The sequence below is a fragment of the Nicotiana tomentosiformis genome, chromosome 5 (genome assembly GCF_000390325.3).
Source record: "Nicotiana tomentosiformis chromosome 5, ASM39032v3, whole genome shotgun sequence".
Classification (NCBI taxonomy): Eukaryota; Viridiplantae; Streptophyta; class Magnoliopsida; order Solanales; family Solanaceae; genus Nicotiana; species Nicotiana tomentosiformis.
Window position 1 is genome coordinate 7,639,683 of NC_090816.1, and position 20,130 is coordinate 7,659,812.

At 37.8% G+C, this 20,130-nt stretch overlaps 1 protein-coding gene across 1 annotated transcript; it reads right to left on the reverse strand.

Annotated features, from left to right (window-relative positions):
- Positions 1-10,390: 10,390 nt before the first annotated feature.
- Positions 10,391-13,339, reverse strand: LOC104102656 (amino-acid permease BAT1 homolog). Its single transcript, XM_009610427.4, has 6 exons — positions 12,843-13,339; positions 12,428-12,647; positions 12,138-12,319; positions 11,312-11,601; positions 11,106-11,201; positions 10,391-10,912 (listed from the first exon to the last, which is right to left on the reverse strand). The coding sequence occupies exons 1-6, from the start codon at positions 12,870-12,872 to the stop codon at positions 10,894-10,896; spliced, it is 837 nt and encodes a 278-aa protein (XP_009608722.1). The 5' UTR covers positions 12,873-13,339; the 3' UTR covers positions 10,391-10,893.
- Positions 13,340-20,130: the final 6,791 nt, after the last annotated feature.

The following is a 20,130-nucleotide window of genomic DNA, read 5'->3' on the forward strand; positions in this document are numbered from 1 at the left end:
TATTTTGGGTGTTTGAACTGCCGTTTCCAACTATGGTTTTTGCTGCCCGTTGCATGAGTTTAAGCATTGAATGCAAATGCTGTTAATGGTTCCCTATCTTTGTAGACTGGAATTTTTCTTGATACATATTTCTTTTCTTTTCTTTTCTTTTCTTTTTTTTTTTAAATTGGATGAACGGCTGAAATATATTTGGATTTAAAGTGGACATTACTTATAAATATACTAGTCTCTATGTACGTGGTTTGCATGTATATTTCTCGCTACAATTAAGATAAGTTCAAAAGTAATTTCTTCCTATAACTTCATATAAAGATGTTTTTCGCCTTATTATGTCAAAAAGGTGTCACTTTACCTATCCGATTATTAAGTCATTATCTTATGACAAGGATGAAGGAGTCTATGGTGAAGGATTATTTATTGCTAAGTATTTAAGCATTCTTCCTAATAATACTATAATAGTTGGTAGTATCATCTTTAGCAAAGTCAAAATTAAGATACATTTTGCTTTCATTAGAGAACTTGATAGTCAATATCTCATTTAATAAATAGATATAGATATGTATGTATTTATTTATAAGTTCTCCCAGAAATACTAGGAGTTGGAAATAGAAACCTAGAAAGTAATGGATTGGGAAACTGATATATAAACCGTCTTTGCATTAAAACTTTTGTGCTATCATAAGAAGTTTCTCCGTTAGCAGCGAGGTTAATCGACCCTATCAAGAGCAAAATTCATGGGGAAAAGGAAGCTGTATTCACAAGGTAAATCACAATGACATATACATGATGATTTGCCTGAATTTGGTTGACGAATTCTAATTGGCCTAAAAATTAGTGTATTCATCATATGCGGAGGAATATTAATCATGACATACATCGTTTTTTGAAATTTTGGGGTCATAAGAATACATTACACGCAGTGGCGGAGGCAGTATTTTCGCTGAGGGGTAAAAAAAATTAAAAAAATTTAAAAAATTGTGGCTAGTGGAATTGAACTAGCAACCTAATAAAGATTTTGAACCCCTTTGACCACTGAGCTATGCTTTTGGGCAATATCAAGGGGATTCAAAATATAATATGTAGAGGTACAAACCGAATTTTGCCTTATATGTACAGTGTAATTTTTCGGCAAAAGGGTTTCGTGTGAAACCCCTTCCTCCCCCTAAATCCGCCCCTATCCGCACGACCACATGGAACCTACGCGTGCTATGCACGACCACTTGGATCCTAGCGATGCTAAAAAAGTTGACGGACTACGATTGACCTCAAATTTGGTGGGTCCATCGAAAATTGCCTGGTGACTAATACTCATTGCTTCGTCGTGACTAATATCGTTTTATGGCCTTAAAACGCCAAAAAACGAGGAACATAAAACGCCAAAACGCCAAAAAAGTAATAGTCATCGCTTCGCCAGGATCGTTCCTCATTTTTTTGGCATTTTAGTACCATAAAAGAGGAATTCAAGACGATTCCCAAATTTTCATGTGCTATAGTCCACGCCATTTGCATGAATTCGGGCGACCGGCTCCGCATTTTCTAAATTTTTTGGGCCCAAAACAATGACCTAATGAACAATAGTCATCGCTTTTCCATGACCGTTCCTCATTTTATGGCGTTTTAGGTCCATAAAGTAGGAATTCAGGATGATTCCCACGCCATCTGCTTGAATTCGGGCAATGGGACCCGAATTTCCTAAAATTTTGCGAGCTCATAAATAACGACCTAATGAATAATAGTCAATGCTTCGCCATGACCATTCCTCATTTTTTTTTACGTTTTAGGGCAATAAAACAGGAATTCAGGACGATTCCCAGATTTTCGTGTGCTATAGTCCAAGAAATCTGGATGAATTCGGGCGACCGACCCCGAATCTTTTAAAATTTTATGGGCCAATAAAAAATAACCTAATGCACAATAGTATTCGTTTCGCCATAACCGTTCCACGTTTTTTGGCATTTTAGGGCCATAAAACATGAATTCAAGTTAATTCTCATATTTTCGTGTGCTATAGTCCACGCCATTTGTATGAATTCGGGCGACCGACCCTGAATCTCCTAAAATTTTGCGGGATCATCTAAAATGACCTAATGAACAATAGTCATCACTTCACCATGATCGTTCCTTATTCTTTGGCGTTTTAGTGCCATAAAATAGGAATTCAGAACGATTCCCAAATTTTCGTGTGTTATAGAACAAGCCATCTGCATGAATTCAGGCAACCAACTCCGAATCTATTAAAATTTAGCGTGCCCAAAAATCAACCTAATGAATAATAGTCATCGATTCTCCATGATTGTTCCTCATTTTTTAGCGTTTTAGGGTCATAAAACAGGAATTCAAGACGATTCCCGGATTTTCATGTGCTATAGTCCACGCCATCTATATGAATCCAGGCGACCGACACCGAATCATATAAAATTTTACGGACCCTTAAAAATGACCTAATGAACAATAGTTATTGCTTCGCCATGATCGTTCCAAGTTTTTTGGCGTTTTAGGGCCATAATACAGGAATTTAGGATAATTCCTAGATTTTCTTGTGCGACAGTCCACACCGTCTGCATGAATTCGAGCGACCGGTCCCGCATATCGTAAAATTTTGCGGGGCCATAAAAATGACCAAATGGACAATAATCATGGTTTCGGCATGACCGTTGCTTATATTTTGGCATATAAGGACAAAAAGAACCTTGAATTTAAGACGATTTTTAAATTTTCGTGTGCTATAATCCCTGCCATTTGCATGAATCCAAACTACCGGATCCGAATCCCCAAATAGTTTGCAGAGCCTTAAAAAATAACCTAATGAACAATAGTCATGGCTTCGGCATTACCGTTCTTCATTTTATGGCCTTTTGAACCAAAAAACTGAAATTCAGGCTAATTTCTAAATTTTTGTTTGCTATATAGTCCACACCATCTGTATGAATCTGGTCTACCGGATCCGAATCACCTAAAATTTTGTAGTGCCTTAAAAAATGACCTAATGAACAATAGTCATCGCTTCGGCATGACCGTTCCTCAGTTTTGGCATTTTAGGGCGAAAATATTGGAATTCAAGCTAATTTCCAAATTTTCGTGTGCTATGATCCACCTCATCTGCATGAATCTAGGCTACTCGATTCGAATCGCCTAAAATTTTATGGGGCCATAAATGATGACATAATGAACAATAGTCATGGCTTCGGCATGACTGTTCCTCGCTTTTGGCATTTTAGGGCTATTAAACAGGAATTCACGTCGATTCCCAGATTTTCGTGTGCTATAATCCATGACATCTGCATGAATTCAGGCGACCGGCCCCGAATCTCTTAAAAATTTTCGGGCCCAAAAAAAATCTAATGTACAATAGTCATCGCTTCTCCATCACCGTTCTTTATTTTTGGCGTTTTAAGGCCATAAAATAGGAATTCAAGATGATTCCTAGGTTTTCGTGTGCTATAGTCAATGCCAACTACATGCATTCGGGTGACCGACATCGAATCTTGCAGGCCCATATAACCGACCTAATGAACAACAGTTATCGCTTCACCATGACCGTTCCGAGTTTTTTGGTGTTTTAGGGCCACAAAATAAAAATTCATGACGATCCCAAATTTTCTTCTGCTATAATCCACGTCATCTGCATGAATTCGGGCGACCGGTCCCGAATATCCTAAACTTTTACAGGCCCATATAAAATAACCTTATGAACAATAGTCATTGCTTTACTATTACCGTTCGCATTTTAGGGCCAAAAAATTAGAATTCAGACCGATTTCCAAATTTTCATATGCTATAGTCCACGTCATCTGTATGAATCCGGGCTACAGGATCCGAATTGCCTAAAATTTTACGGGGACATAAAAAATGACCTAATGAACAATAATCATGGCTTCGGCATGACCGTTCCCCTTTTGGTATTTTAGGGCAAAAAATAGAATTCAGGCCGATTTCTAAATTGTTATATGCATAGTCCATGCCATCTGCGTGAATCCTAGCTATCGGATACGAATCGCCTAAAATTTTATGAGACCATAAAAAATGATCTCATAAACAATAGTCATGGCTTCGGCATGACCGTTCCTCATTTTTGGTATTTAGGGCCAAAAATTGGAATTCAGGCTGTTTTCTAAATTTTTATGTCCTATAGTCCACGCCATCTGCATGAATTCGGACTACCGGACGAATCACTTAAAATTATACAAGGCCATAAAAATGACCTAATTAACAATAGTCATATCTTAGGCATGATCGTTCCTCTTTTTTTGGCATTCTAGGGCCCAAAGATTGGAATTTAGGCCGATTTATAAATTTTTGTATGCTATAATCCATGCCATCTGCATGAATTCGGGCTACCGAATTCGAATCGCCTAAAGTTTTGCGAGGCCACAAAAAATGACCTAATGAACAATAGCCATGGTTTCGGCATGACCGTTCTTCATTTTTTGGTATTTTAGGGCTAAGCAATTAGAATTCAGGCCGATTCTAAATTTCCTTGTGATATAGTCAACTCCATTTGCATGAGTCCATGCTACCAGATCCAAATCACCTAAAATTTTGCGGGACCATAAAAATGACCTTATGAACAATAGTCATGGCTTCGGCATGACCATTCCTCATTTTTGGCATCTCAGGGAGAAAAAACTGAAATATGGGCAGATTTTTAAATTTATGTGTGTTATAGTCCACTTCATTGGGCATGAATTCAGGGTACCGGATTTGAATCGCCTAAATTTTTACGGGGATATAAAATAAACTAATGAACAATAGTCATGGCTTCGGCATGACCGTTCCTTGTATTTTTTATATTTTAGGGTCAAAAAACTGAATTCGAGCCAATTTCTAAATTTTCATGTGCAATAATCCACATCATCTGCATGAATTCGGGCTACCGGATCCGATTTGCCTAAAATTTTGCCGGTCCACCAAAAATTACCTAATAAAAAATAGTCATGGCTTCGGCATGCCCGTTCCTGATTTTTTGGCATTTTAGAGCCAAAAAACTGGAATGTAGGTCGATTCCCAAATTTTCGTATGTTATAGTTCACGTCATCTGCAAGAATTCGGTCTACCGGATCCGATTCACCTAAAATATTGCGAGGCCACAAAAATAACCTAACGAACAACAGTCATGGCTTCCACATGACTGTTCCTCGTTTTTGGCATTTTAGGGTCAAAACATTAGAATTCGGGCCTATTCCAAAAAAATTATATGCTATAGTCCACGTCTTCTGCATGAATACGGGATACCATATCCGAATCATCTTAATTTTTGTGAGGCCATAAAAATGACCTAATGAACAATAGCTATGGTTTTGGCATGTCTGTTCTTTATATTTTGGCATTTTAGGACCAAAAAACTGAATTCGGGCCGATTTAATATTTTTGTGCGCTTTAGTCCACGTCATTTGCATGAATACGAGCTACTGGATCTGAATTACCTAAAATTTTTGCGGGGCCATAAAAAATGACCTAATGAACATGGCTTTGGCATGACCGTTCCTCGTTTTTTTTGGCATTTTAGGGATTCACATGAATTCGCGCTACCGAATCCGAATAGCTTAAAATTTTGGTGGGCCATAAAAATGACCTAATAAACAATAGTCATGGTTTCAGCATAATTGTTCCTTATTTTTTGATATTTTAGGACATAAAAACTGAAATTCGGGCCGATTTCCAAATTTTCGTGTGATATAGTCCATGCCATATGCATGAATCCGGTTACTGAATCCGTATCGCCTAAAATTTTGGGAGGTCTTAAAAATGACCTAATGAATAATAGTCATGGCTTCGGCATGACTGTTTCTCGTTTATTGTTATTTTAGGGCCAAAACCTAGAATTATGGCTTATTTTCAAATTTTCGTGTGCTATAGACCACGCCATCTGCATGAATACGGCTACCGGATCTTAATCGCCTAAAATTTAGTGAGGCCTTTAAAATGACCTAATGAATAATAGTAATCGCTCGGGCATGACCGTTCCTCGGGTTTTGACATTTTAGGGCCAAAAACTAGAATTCTGATCGATTCAAATCGCCTAAACTTTTGCGCTGCCATAAAAATGACCTAATGAACATTTATCTTGGCTTCAACAAGATCGTTCCTCGTTTTTTGGTATTTAAGGGCCAAAAAATTAAAATTCGGATTGATTCCCAAATTTTCGTACGCTATAGTTCGCGTCATCTATATGAATCCGGGCTACCGGATCCGAATCGCCTAAAATTTTGCGAGGACATCAAAAATCACCTTACGAACAATAGTCATGGCTTCGGCATGGCCGTTACTCTTTTTTGGTATTTTAGGAAAAACACTAAATAATTCGGGCCGATTCCCAAATATTTGTATGCTATAGTCCACGTCATTTGCATGAATCCGGGTTACCGAATCTAAATCGACTAAAATTTTGTGGGGCAATAAAAAATGACCTAATGAACAATAGTCATGGTTTCGGTATGACCGTTCCTCTTTATTTTGACATTTTGGGGCCAAAATATTAGAATTCAGGCCGATTTTAAAATTTTCCTATGCTATAATCCACTTCATCTACATGAATTCGGGCTGGCCCGAATCTCTTAAAATTTTACGGGACCATAAAAATGACCTAATGACAATAGTCGTGGCTTCGGTATGACCGTTATTCGTTTTTGGCGTTTTAGCGCAAAAAACTAGAATTCGGACCGATTTCAAAATTTCCGTGTGCTATAATCTTCGTCATCTGCATGAATCCGGGCAATCGAATCCGAATAGCCTAAAATTTTGCTCGTCCATAACAATGGCCTAATGAACAATAGTCATGGTTTCTGCATGACCGTCCTCTTTTTTGGTCTTTTTGGGCCAAAATATTGGAATTCAGATGTATTTTTAAATTTTCGTGTGCTATAGTCCACGCCATCGGCATGAATCCGGACAACCAAATCTGAATCGCCTAAAATTTTGCTGAGTCATAAAACATTACCTAATGATCAATAGTCATGACTTCGACATGACCGTTTCTCGTTTTTGGGCATTTTAGGGCCAAAAACTAGAATTTGTGACGATTTTTAAATTTTCGTGTGCTATAATCCACTCCATCAGCATGAATCCGGACTATCGGATCCGAATCGCTAAAACTTTTGCGGGGCTATAAAATAACTAATGAACAATAGTCATGGCTCCAGCATGACCATTCCTCATTTCTTTGAAATTTTAGGGCAAAAAAATTAGAATTCAGGCCGATTTCTAAACTTTTGTGTGCTAGTCCACGCCATCAGCATGAATTCGAGCTACCAAATCCGAATCTCCTAAAATATAGTTTCTCTTTATTTGGAATTTTAAGGCCAAAAACCTGAATCCGTGCCAATTTCTAAATTTTTGTGCGCTATAGTACACGCCATCTGTATGAATCCGGTCGAGCGGATCCGAATCGCCTAAAATTTTATGGGGTCATAAAAAATGACCTAATGAACAATATTCATGGTTTCAGCATGACTATTCCTCGTTTTTTGGTGTATTAGGGCTAAAAAAAACTGGAATTCAGGTCGATTTTTAAATTTTCGTGAGTTATTGTCCACGCCATCTGCATAAATTCGGGCTATCGGATCCGAATCGTCTAAAATTTTATGAGGCCATAAAAATGACCTAATGATCAATATGCATGTATTTGGTATGACCGTTCCTCAGGTTTTGGTATTTTAGGGCCAAAAAACTAAAATTCAGGTCGATTTCCAAATTTTTGAGTGCATAGTCTACATCATATGTATGAATTCGGGCTACCGGATCCGAATCGCCTAAAATTTTACGGGGCTATCAAAAATGACCTAATTAAAAATAGTCATGGCTTAGGCATGTATGTTCCTCTTTTTTGGCATTTTAGGGCCAAAGATTTAGAATTCGGGTTGAATTCAAAAAAATTATTTTCTATAGTCCACGCATATGCATGAATCCAGGCTACCCGATCTGAATTGCTTAAAATTTTGCGTGGCCATAAAAAATGACCTAATGATTGTCCTTCATTTGTTTTGTATTTTAGGACCAAAAACCTTTAATTCGGACCGATTTCTAAATTTTTGTGTACTGTAGCAAGCAAGAGATAAGACAAGTAGGACATTGTGAAAATAGATTAATGATGATGAACATAACATGTTAAGATAACTCAATTAAGGCATGAAAGGAGTCTACGTAGCTAAAATCGATAAATTTTTATATTTAGCCCGTGTACACAATTGTGACCTTGTGTACATGGCTTCCACCATCACAATTATAAAAAACAATACCAATCCTAATCGTCTGAAATTTTGCAGGTCCATAAAAAATGACCTGATGAACAATAGTCATGGCTTCGACATGATCGTTTCTCATTCTTTGGCATTTTAAGGCCAAAAATTAGAATTCGGGTCGATTTCTAAATTTCCGTGTGCTATAATCCATGTCATTTGCATGAATCCAAGCTGTCGGATCCGAATTCCCTAATAGTTTGCGGAGCCATAAACAATAACCTAATGAACAATAGTCATGGTTTCGGCGTGATCGTTCCTTTTTGGCATTTTAGGGTAAAAAACTAAAATTCGGGCTGATTTTTAAATTTTCATCTACGCCATTTGCATGAAATCGGACTACAGGATATGAATCGCCTAAACTTTTGTAGGGCCACAAAAATGACCTAATGAACAATAGTTATAATTTCGGCATGTCCGTTCCTCATTTTTTGGCATTTTAAAGGCAAAAAATTGAAATTCGGGCCGATTTCTAATTTCTCGTGTGATATAGTCGACGCCATCTGCATGAATCCGGGTTATCAAATTCTAATCGCCTAAAATTTTACGGGGCTATCAAAAAAGACCTAATGAATGAACAATAGTCATGGCTTCAGCATGACCGTACCTCTTTTTTTGGCATTTTAGAGCCAAAAAACTGAAATTCTGATCGATTTGCAATTTTTTGTGTGAATAGTCCACGCCATCCACGTGAATCCGGAATACCAGATCCGAATCACCTAATATTTTGCGGGCCCATAAAAATGACCTAATGAACAATAGACATGGCTTTGGCATGACCGTTCCTTATTTTTTGGTATTTTAGGGCCAAAAAACTAAAATTCAGGCCGATTTTTAAATTTTCGTGTGCTATAATCCACGCAATCTGCATGAATCCGGGATACCGGATCTGAATAGCTTAAAATTTTGCGAGGCTATAAAAAATGACCTAATGAACAATCATCATGGCTTCGGCATGACCGTTCCTTATTTTTGGTATTTTAGGGCCAAAAAACTAAAATTCTGATCGATTTCCAACTTTTTGTGTGTTATAATCCATGCCAGTTGCATGAATACGGGCTATCGGATCTGAATCACCTAATATTTTGCGGGCCAATAAAAAATGATTTAATGAATAATAGTCATGACTTTGGCATGACCGCTCCTAATCTTTTTGGCATTTTAGGGCCAAAAAATTTCAATTCGGGCCGATTTCTAAAAAATAATTGTGTTATAGTCCACGCCATCTGCATGAATCCAGGATACCGGATCCGAATCATCTAAAATTTTGTGGGGCAATAAAAAATGACCTAATGAACAATAGTCATGGTTTCAGGCATGAACGTTTCTTGTGTTTTGGCATTCTAAGGCTAAGAATCTGGAATTCAGACCGATTTTTAAATTTTTCGTATATTATAGTGCACGCCATTTGCATGAATCCGGGCTACTGATCTCTCCACTCTTGTCGTAGCCTCATCAGCATAAATTGGATTCCCTAGCACACTACTGATCCTGCTTAAGGTCTCCATCTCCCAACAATTTAGAGGCCAATTTGGGAATTTCACCTGTATTGGTACCACTTTCGGCACTTCCTCATAGAAGTTAAAATCTGGTTCCTATGCATTGATTATTATTGGTTTGTTTATTGTTTGGGGGCAGAATACTTGCATTCCTAAATTACTTGCATTGAAAATCTGCAGAGTTGCATTTATTTTATTCGCTCCATATTGTATCTGTTTACTTGTCTGAATAGATTGAAGGAACACAACATTGGCCTCTTTGGGGCATATTTACATCGAATAAGAACACATGCAAGATTTGTCCATAGGGAAATTTGTGAATAATTTAACAATATAATGAAGATAGTAGCACGTCTTGCTAGTCCGGAAAAACTTATGAATAATTGAACAACACAGACAAGTTTTGCTCATCTGACACGATTTATGAACAATTTAACAAGATAAGTAGAATGAAGATAGTACTAAGTCTTGTCAGTTCGACAAAACTATGTGAATAATTGAACAACACGGGCAAGTTTTGCCGGCCTATGTCGGCAAAGGTACGTAATAGTTGGAGTATATACTTGAACATTGTGCAATACAATTACACGAATAATTGAACAACACATACAAGTTTTGTCATTTCGACACGACCTATGAACAATTTAACAAGATAAGTAGAGTGAAGATAGTACTAAGTCTTGTCAGTTTGGCAAAACTATGTGAATAATTGAACAACACACGCAAGTTTTGCCGGCCTATGTCAGCAAAGGTACGTAGTAGTTGGAGTATATACTTGAACATTGTCCAATACAAGTAAAGGAATCAGAGTTTAACACTTCCTTAGTTGAACTATACTTCAATATTTGTTATAGGGCCTTTAAACCAATGCCTAGCACTGAAAAACCAAGAAGAAAGAAGAAGAATAAGAAGGCCACCAACTGCAACAGGAGTATAGTTGAGAGTTTGATCAGTAATAGGGTAAGCAACAGGCAAAGAGAAGAGCACAGAGATGACTGCAACCCACAACACCGCGATCCAACCAACAACGACTCCATAGCGTCCCAAGTTGAACAGTCCTGGAGTGAAAGACTTTCGAGCCAGAGTCACTCTAAATAAGGACGGTAAGGCATACGCGATATATAGCCCGATTGTTGCTATTGATGTCATCGCTTGAAATGCTACCAAACTTCCAAGAGACTTTAATATGAAACCACCACACACAAAAAAGTAGCATACTATTATATTAGCATTTGGAAGGGAGTGAAATAAACAGAACAGAATTAGTAAAACCTTTCTATAACAGCCTCGTTTGTTTCGGACATTTTTTGGTTGTTATGAAACAATCAGTAGTCGTAACGTCAATGCCATGCAAAATGCTATAAGCGCTTACATCCAGACTGCGTTTATTGGAACCTCCTGCTCGTTTACTCTGCGCCAGAATGGCGAAAATGGCATTGCTCCGTCTCGGGAGAATGCATAAGCCATCCTGCAAACAACATTTTGCTAATTTGTGTCTAGTCTGAAGAGAGCTTACTTGAATTATACAAAGGAAAAACTCTGGTCAGGGACTAGTCAAGATTTTAGCATACTTAATACCTAGAGTTGCTAGTCAGGGAGCTCATGCCACAGAAGAATACAGCAACAGCAATTACGCCTAAGCAAAGAATTCCACCAACACCACTTCCAAACCTGTTTTTGAATGCATCATAAAATATTTGTGCAATCGCATAACCACCCGCGTCGTTGTTTTTATTCAACAGATGAGGTATGTCTGTAACTGCAAAGGTTATACCAAGTATATATGCCCATCCAACAAGTAGTGATATGCCAATGGCACCTACAATCCCTTTTGGCCCATTTTTATCTGCATCTTTTGTTTCCTCTGTCTGCAAAGAGAAGTAATCAGAGACAAGACAAAGGAAAAATTCTATGAAAACCACTTTGAAGAGACAATGACAGCAGGATGTGATTGAGTGATAGAATGACACATCATTATCAACCAACCTCAAACCGAGAAGCCTATGGAATTTGCTCTATAGATACCATCAAATCCCAGTTTCCGACCTTGGAAACAAGAAGTTCTTGTTTGGGGGGGTGTAATATCAACTACTTGACGCCCATCCAGCGCATCCGTTATGGTTATCTCATATCCCCCTTTGTCTTTTCGTATGATTTTTCTTACTAAAGAATTTCTCAAAATAGTACATGATCATTAGGTCTAAAAAGAGATGTTGCAGCATTCAGATGACATGCTATCTTTCATCGATAACAACAACAACCCAATGAAATCCCATATGTGGGATCTAGGGAGGGTAATGTGTACGCAGTCCTTACCCCTACCTTGAGAAAGTAGAGAGTTTGTTTCTCATAGACCTTTCTTTCATCGATAGAGAAGTCAATTTTAGAAAGAAAAAGGACTCACCATATGAGCAGAAGCATCATAACCTAACAATGTATACTGGCTCATGAGAAGTCCAAGAACAAAGATGTACACTTTATTGCCAATGCCACCTTCATTTTCAGTATTGAAGTTAGTGAATACAAATTTAGCGCTGGCTCGTTCAGTTGCAACCACGGGAATCAGTATCATAAGAAGAAAAACACCTGCAATATTCCTCAAATCCATCAATCAGAGCTCATAAAAGGCACAATGGTAGCTGTTATATATCGATAAAGATAAGAGTAGATTTACTATATATGAAATAATAGTACCTAAAACATTCCAAGCAGCAGCAAATTGTCCAAAGAAGGACAGCCAAGAGATAGGAAGACTATTCAAAAAAACATGTAAGAGCAGAATTCCAGCATGTAAGGCAATAACTACATATTTAGAGGCCTGATATCCACCTCCATTCACTCCACCTGTGCTAAGGAGTATTATCACTTGAAGTAATTGTGCCAATGAATAATCTGCACTTGTTGTGACTGTCCACTGCAATTCTTTCATCGATTATATTACAACAATGACAACAATAGCTAACACTTCAGTCGCAAATAAGTTGGGATCGGCTATATGAATTCTCACTCTCCATTTTAGCTCAAATCATGTCATCATCAGACGAAATAAAATAGTGAAAATTAAGCTAAATATATATAAATGAGAAATAAAATAGAATTGGTCACTCACTAGTTTACAATTTTCTAGTAGTGTATTCATGATACCTGACCAACAATGTTGAACCTGCAAGATGAATTGAAAAAAAGACTATTTACTGTATGAAGCAATATGTATATCGAAGTTAGCCATATCGGCAATCTTTGTCTAATTTCATGGTCGAATTAAGAACTTTGACTCTAGTACTCCAAATTAAGAATTGAAACAGAGGGAGTATAAGTTATGACAGGTGACTGCTATAATACAACAAAGAGAAACATAAGCTAAAGGATGCAACTTTTTCTTACAAGATAATGCCACCATAAGTTTAAGATTTATACGCTGACAGTAAAGCGTATTAACACAACCAGGTCACTTAAAAGGTAGCAGGTAACTGTATTTAATAATATTGATCGATAATCCAAAATAAATGGTAAGTAACCTATTATAACAGGTTAAATTGCCCTAATGCGTGAATAATTAAATACATTATTGGTGCTGTGAGCACCTAATTTTTTATCGTGTTTGAATATTTCCCGCTCCCATCTTCCCACGCGTGTCCCCACTTTACTTTGTCCCCACTCTAACTTGTCCCCCCATGCTTGTCCCCTCCCTACCATACCTTGTCCCCCCATGCTTGTCCCCCCCCCCCCCCCCCACATGCCTAAAATCAGCCAAAACAAAAAGCCAAAAACCAGCCCCTATTTTCGGCTAAGACAGAGGAAGCAAAGACAGCCCAAAAAATGGACCAAAAAATCAGCCAAAAGACAACTAAAAATTGCTCCCTAAAACCAGCTCAAATCCCACCCGAACGGGCAGTAAAAGGGGATGCAAACAGCTACAAATCTGGACCTCCTCAACCCAAAAACGAAACTGAAAATAGCCATGAAAAAGCCACCCACCTCCAGCTCGTTTTCAGCCATGAAAAGCTGAAATTTCAGCTCGAAAATCGCAGCCAAAAACGCTGCTAAAAACAGCCAAAAAAAAAACTTGAAAACTATCCATAAATAAGCCCTTAAACCATCTAAAAACAGCTGCAAAAAGTCCAAAAATAGTCCGAAAATCAGCCCCAAAACATCCCTGAAATTACCCCTGAAGAGCAATGAAAATTGTCCCTAAACCACTAACCAAAATCAGCTGAAGGTCACTCCAAAAACCAGCTAAAATAAACTCCAGAAATCAGCGCAAAACACCGTTAACCACCTCCCGTTTCTATCGCTTCAGTCCATCGGCGGAGTGGTCATGTCCGGTTCGAGGCTTCCGATTGGGGTCCGATTGACAGTAACTAGTTTCTATTTCTAAGAAGGTTCAGTGTGAGATTTACTTCTTTCATTTTATTTTGTTCTTTTATTATGTTTATGAATACATGTTTTTTGTGAAATCCATGTGAACGAAGTGTGTTTTCTTACTGTTTCTTTTGTTCTGATTTAGTTGTTAAGTTTCATTATTAGTTTAGTTAGCAAATTTCTTATCCATGTGATTAAGTCCTTTAACTCAAGGTAGTATGTCAAAATATTACATGATTCATCTAAAAAATAATTCTATATTTTAATAATTAAAAGCGGATAGATAAAATATGAAAAAAATAAAAATAAAAATAAAGCATAGTTTATCCAAAAAAAATAATAATAATTCAAGCCAAGTTGTAGTCAATAAAGCGACCGTGCTAGAACCACGGGACTCGGGGAATGCCTTACACCTTCTCCCCGGTCAACAGAATTCCTTACCCAAACTTTATTTTCGCAGACCAATAATAATAGAGTCAAACCTTCCTTTGACTAGGGATTCAAATAAAAGGTGACTTGGAACACCCCAAAACTCAATTCCAAGTGGCGACTCTATAAGTAAAATAATTCCTATTCAAGTTTGTCACTTTAATTGGAGAAACTCTTTAACCCAATCCATATGACATTTATATCTTTTGGGGGTAGAAAAGGGGTGTGACAGCTCTGGCGACTCTACTGGGGAATTCAAAAATTCGAGCTTGTACATTGACTTTATTTGGCTTTATTAATTTTTGTATATATTGTGATTTATTTGGGACCAATGTGCTACTTGTCCACGTTTTACTGTCTTGATATTATTGAACTGTACATATAAATTGTATCCTCTCTCGCATCCCACTGAGTCTTCTGATAATTAGTTATGTTATGTTTGTCTACCAGCATCACAAAATTTCTGTCTTGAGATAAAGCCAGTTAGCCTACCAGCTTTTGGTGAAGGATTTAGTCACACATGTTTAGGCGGGAGAGCCGTTAGCTAGCCAGTGTTGTTCTACTACTGGTAATGCTTGACGCTCCTCGGCTCGGGTTGTCCGCCCGGGTAAGCCAGGTCTAGATACCATCTCCTTTAGGATTTACAAACTTAGAAGAACAAGCCACAAGCAATGAATATCTCTAGTAGGCTACGCTTTATTTGCATCATGTGCATTTGACTTAGCAGCGCTCGACTCATGGGCCGAGTTCTGTTTTAGGACAGGTACCTTGTTGAGACCATTATGTCATGATATGTGCTACTTGTTGCATTATTTGGGAGGCTTGCATGTCGACCGACTTTAGCATATATCGGTTGAACGAAGAGAGAAAAATGATGTGGTTTAGTGCATATGGTTTTTAAAGATTAATTTTCATATATATAAAAAAAAAATCTAGTCAATTTTTACCGAACTACGTGGGTCTGATTCTCACCGGATGTGAGATACGTAGGCAAACCTCATCGGTTTCGGCCCCCAATTTTTAAAAATCCAAAAAGATATTTTCCTTTAATTACTTCTTTAGAAGCTTCTTTTTTTTGAGAGCAAAAGTCCAAAAATATGTTCTTCCTTTTTTTTTTTTAAGTCTTTCTCCCAAAATCCAAAAAAAAATTCTTTCTTTTGAAATTTAAAAAAAAAAAAAAATCAAAAATAGTTTTTTTTACTTTAGAAGTTTTTCTTTCACTAATTCCAAAAAAAAAAAAAACAATCGAAAAAAAATATATTTTCTTTGCTAGAAAATTTTGTCGGATTTATTGTACATGAAAAAGAGTTAGTTTATCTATTTTATTTCTGATCCACCGAACTACTCGGGTCTGATTCTCATCGGAAAAAAAAAATATTTTCTTTCTTTTTAGAAGTCTTTCATTTGAAAAAAAAATAATCCAAAAATATATTTTTTCCTTCTTTAGAAGTCTTTGTTTCTCCCAAAAAATCCAAAAACAAAAATAATCAAAATCCAAAAAAAAAATATTTTCTTTCTCCTTTAAGAATTCTTCTTTTCAAACATTCCAAAAGAAAAAAAAAGCTAGCTTATGTACTTTGTTCCTGGTATTTCTGAACTACGTAATGATCTGATTCATGCGGCGTCATGATACGTAGGCAATCCCCATCGGATTCGATCATAGCCATAAACAAATTGAGTAAAAAAAATCGAAAAAAATTGAGTGAAAAAAAAAAAGAAAAAAAAGAAAGAGTGACAAAAAATAAAATAACAGAGAAAAAAAGAAGAAAGAGCGAAAAACAACAAAAAGAGAAAAAAAAATCAAGATATGAAAAAAAAATCAAAAAAAAGAAGGAAAAAAAGAAAGAAAGAAGAGAGAGAGCCTCCCGAGATGGATTACCCCTGTTGGTGAATCATACTCGATCTTGTTCCAAAAGCTAGTCAGGCTAGGTCTACTGTGGCCAGTAGCCCCGAACCGGCCAAACCCTGAGTCTCATTCGCATCAGGCTAATGCTAGATGTTAAACCACTTTGGAGCAGGCAGACATGATACATAAGACTGTTAGACTCTTAAGAGAGTAGTGGAAGACCTCATTAATGTCAAGGAAATAGTGCTTAGGGATGAAGAGGCCCCTAATATGATGAACAATTCTCTGCCTACTCACATCAATGGGCCAGTAATCAGAATGATATGTGAAGATGAGGAATTTGATCTGGCACTGAAGGCCGTTGCAGCCATTGCCGAGACAGAAGAGAAACCTAAAAATGGGCGCCAAACCTGAAAAGTTCTCTATCATATGGGAGTCTCGGTAGCCGGTCTTGCTATCTTTTCTGCGTCCGAATTATTTCAGGATCTAATCCGAATATTTTTACTTCACTGCTTTGCTTTCTGATGTAAACCCTTCTATCTTAAAAACGTTTTTAAAAAAAAAATCAAATGAAATTAATATTTCATTGTCGGGGAATGTTTCTTTTCTTAATCTTGTCACTTTTCTTATTCTCTTTTTAGTTCTATTAATGCAGATTTTATTGACATGACATGCTTGCGGACTTCATGCCCAGATCCTAAAACGTTGTCAGACCCCGAAATAATAGATCAAGAAACAAAATTTTTTGAAGACAAGGCTTGTAAGAAAATAAATAAAAAATTGGAACGAAGTTGAGATTCCCTCTCTTCGGATCTTTGTTGAAGCCGGGATTGAGGATAAGGATTGGGTCAAGAACCGATTGAAATAATTGACACTGATGGATGAAAAATGATTGACCGCAATTTGCCACGGGCAGTTGTGCCAACAAAGAATGGTCTGTGTCTACAACAAGAAAGTGCGGCCCAATAAATTTAAAATAGGACAACTCATTCTGAGACGTATCCTCCCAACTCATGAAGAAGCTAAAGGAAAATTGGCTCCAAATTGGAAAGGCACACACATTGTAATGAGAGTACTGCAAAAGAGAGCGTTGTACCTGGGAAGCAACGAAGAAAGTGTCCCTGAAACAACCGTCAACGCGGATGCAGTCAAAAGGTACTATGTTTGACCCTTTATATAGCATTAATGTTCTCTGATTGGGATGATGAATGCTTTCATTCTCGCTATCCAAACACCATCAACCATTTGCTAACCCTTTTGAGCCGGTTACCTTTCTTTGATTACCCTCTTTCGAACCTGAACATGTTATTTAAAAAATAAAAAAAAAAAAAGAAAAAAAAAGAAAAAAAATGAAAAAATAATAATAAAAAAAAATCAAACAAGTTCATGTTAATCGAACTACGTTCGACTTGATTCCGAAAGGATACATAGGCAGCCTCTCTCTGGGGTTCAGTCACACCAAAATAAAAATCTACATTCCCCCAAAAGTTAAAACTGGGGCAGATGTTATAATGGTTCGACAATGGTTTCGCTTGAAAGGTTCCAAAGTTGTAATTCAATCCAAATCCTTTTTACCCAAATCCTTTTCAAGTCCTTCCGATCAATCAACGAGAATGTTCAAGAATTGGAGGATACAATCACTTGGATCTGATGCCACCAAAATGAGAGAAATAAAATGAGAGAGTCTTATAGGTGAAAACCCTCACGGGCACCATAGGGCGATGACGAGCAAAGAAAATAAAAATGAGAGAGTCTTGTTAGTGAAAACTCGCAAAGGGCACTATAAGGCGATGGTGAGAAGAGAAATGCGAGAGATTAGCTGGTGAAAACCCGTAAAGGGCACTACTGATCGAAAAGAGGATCTTCACAGCCATTGGTATGGACAGTCCTAGGCATTGTTTCTCGGTTTCGAGGCAAAAGTTTTGATGAATTTCTGAGAGTCAGACAGTTTACACAGATCATGTATCCAGTCCAAAAAGTATGTCATGTTCATTGAAATCTGCATGTACTCCAGATAAGTCCTTCTTTCCTTTCCCCGAAAGGGATACCTCTTGTTTAAATTCATTCTACATTCTACTGTTTGTTTTTTCTTGAATCCCTTTTGGTCTAACTCTGTTTTGAAACTAAGGCAAAGAATGGATAGCAAGACTGATTTACAGGACTCCGGTTTGATACAAGCTAATATGAAAAAGGCACCCAGACTTGGCATGGGCATCAAGTTGACCCCGACTGGCCATAGCGGCCGATGCTTCGAAATCAAAAACTCTTGTAAGGATGAAATCAAATTGAAAGTGCCTACAAGGGCAAAATGAAGTTTAAAAGGTTAAGTCTCAAGTGGCTAACCGTTTTGGCAAAGTTTGAAAAGCTAAAGGTTTCCCCAATGCTCTGAAATTAAAAGTGTTAGAGGAAAGAAGTCGAAAGTGAAATGCCACAAAGTAAAAATAAAGTTGAGAAGTTTAGGTCCCACTTGGCCAACCGTGGTATTCAGGAAGTCATCATAAAAAAGATGGGCACAAAGCCAAGCTGCCAAAGACATCAAGGCCACAAACCGACCACCACATTTTAAAACTCACATTTTTTCTTTGTTTGCAGCAGGAACAAAGCAGTGCAGAATGTCGATTCCTAAAGGACGAATGTCACCAAAGGTAAGTTTTCGCAAAATCTCCATTTTCTTTTATTTTCAGCATGCATCACTATTGTTCATACAGATCATTTTCGTAGCTTAACCCAGGTAGAACATTTTCTCCTAGGGGGATCTAGCTCATAGTTTTCGGGTAGAAATACTATTCGTCCAGGATTGGTTTTCGTAGCTTAACCCACGTAGAACATCTTCGCCTAGGGGGATTCATCTCATAGTTCGGGTAGAAGTACTCTTCGCCCAAGTTGTTTTACGTAGCTTAACCCAGGCAGAACCATTTAGCCTAGGAGGATCCAGCTCATAGTTCCGGGTAGAAGTACTCTTCGCTCAGGGTGTTTTAGGTAGCTTAACCCAGGTAGAACATTTTCTCCTAGGGGGATCTAGCTCATAGTTTCCGGGTAGAAATACTATTCGTCCAGGATTGGTTTTCGTAGCTTAACCCAGGTAGAATATCTTCGCCTAGGGGGATTCATCTCATAGTTCGGGTAGAAGTACTCTTCGCCCAAGTTGTTTTACGTAGCTTAACCCAGGCAGAACCATTTAGCCTAGGGGGATCCAGCTCATATTTTCGGGTGGAAGTACTCTTCGCCCAGGTTATTTTTCGTAGCTTAACCCAGGTAGAACCTTTTCACCTAGGGGGATCCAGCTCATAGTTTCGGATAGAAGTACTCTTCGCCCACGTTGTTTTTTGTAGCTTAACCCAGGTAGAACCTTTTCACCTAGGGGATCCAGCTCATAGTTCCGGGTAGAAGTACTCTTCGCTCAGAATGTTTTTTTTACGTAGCTTAACCCAGGTAGAACATTTTCACCTAGGGGATCCAGCTCATAGTTTCCGGGTAAGTACTCTTCACCCACGTTGTTTTTCGTAGCTTAACCCAGGTAGCACCTTTTTGCCTAGGGGATCCAGCTCACAGTTCCGGGTAGAAGTACTTTTCGCCCAGGTTGTTTTTCGTCGCTTAACCCAGGTAGAACCTTTTCACCTAGGGGGATCCAGCTTATAGTTTCGGGTAGAAGTACTCTTCGCCCACGTTGTTTTTTGTAGCTTAACCCAGGTAGAACCTTTTCACCTAGGGGGATCCAGCTCATAGTTCCGGGTAGAAGTACTCTTCGCTCAGGTTGTCT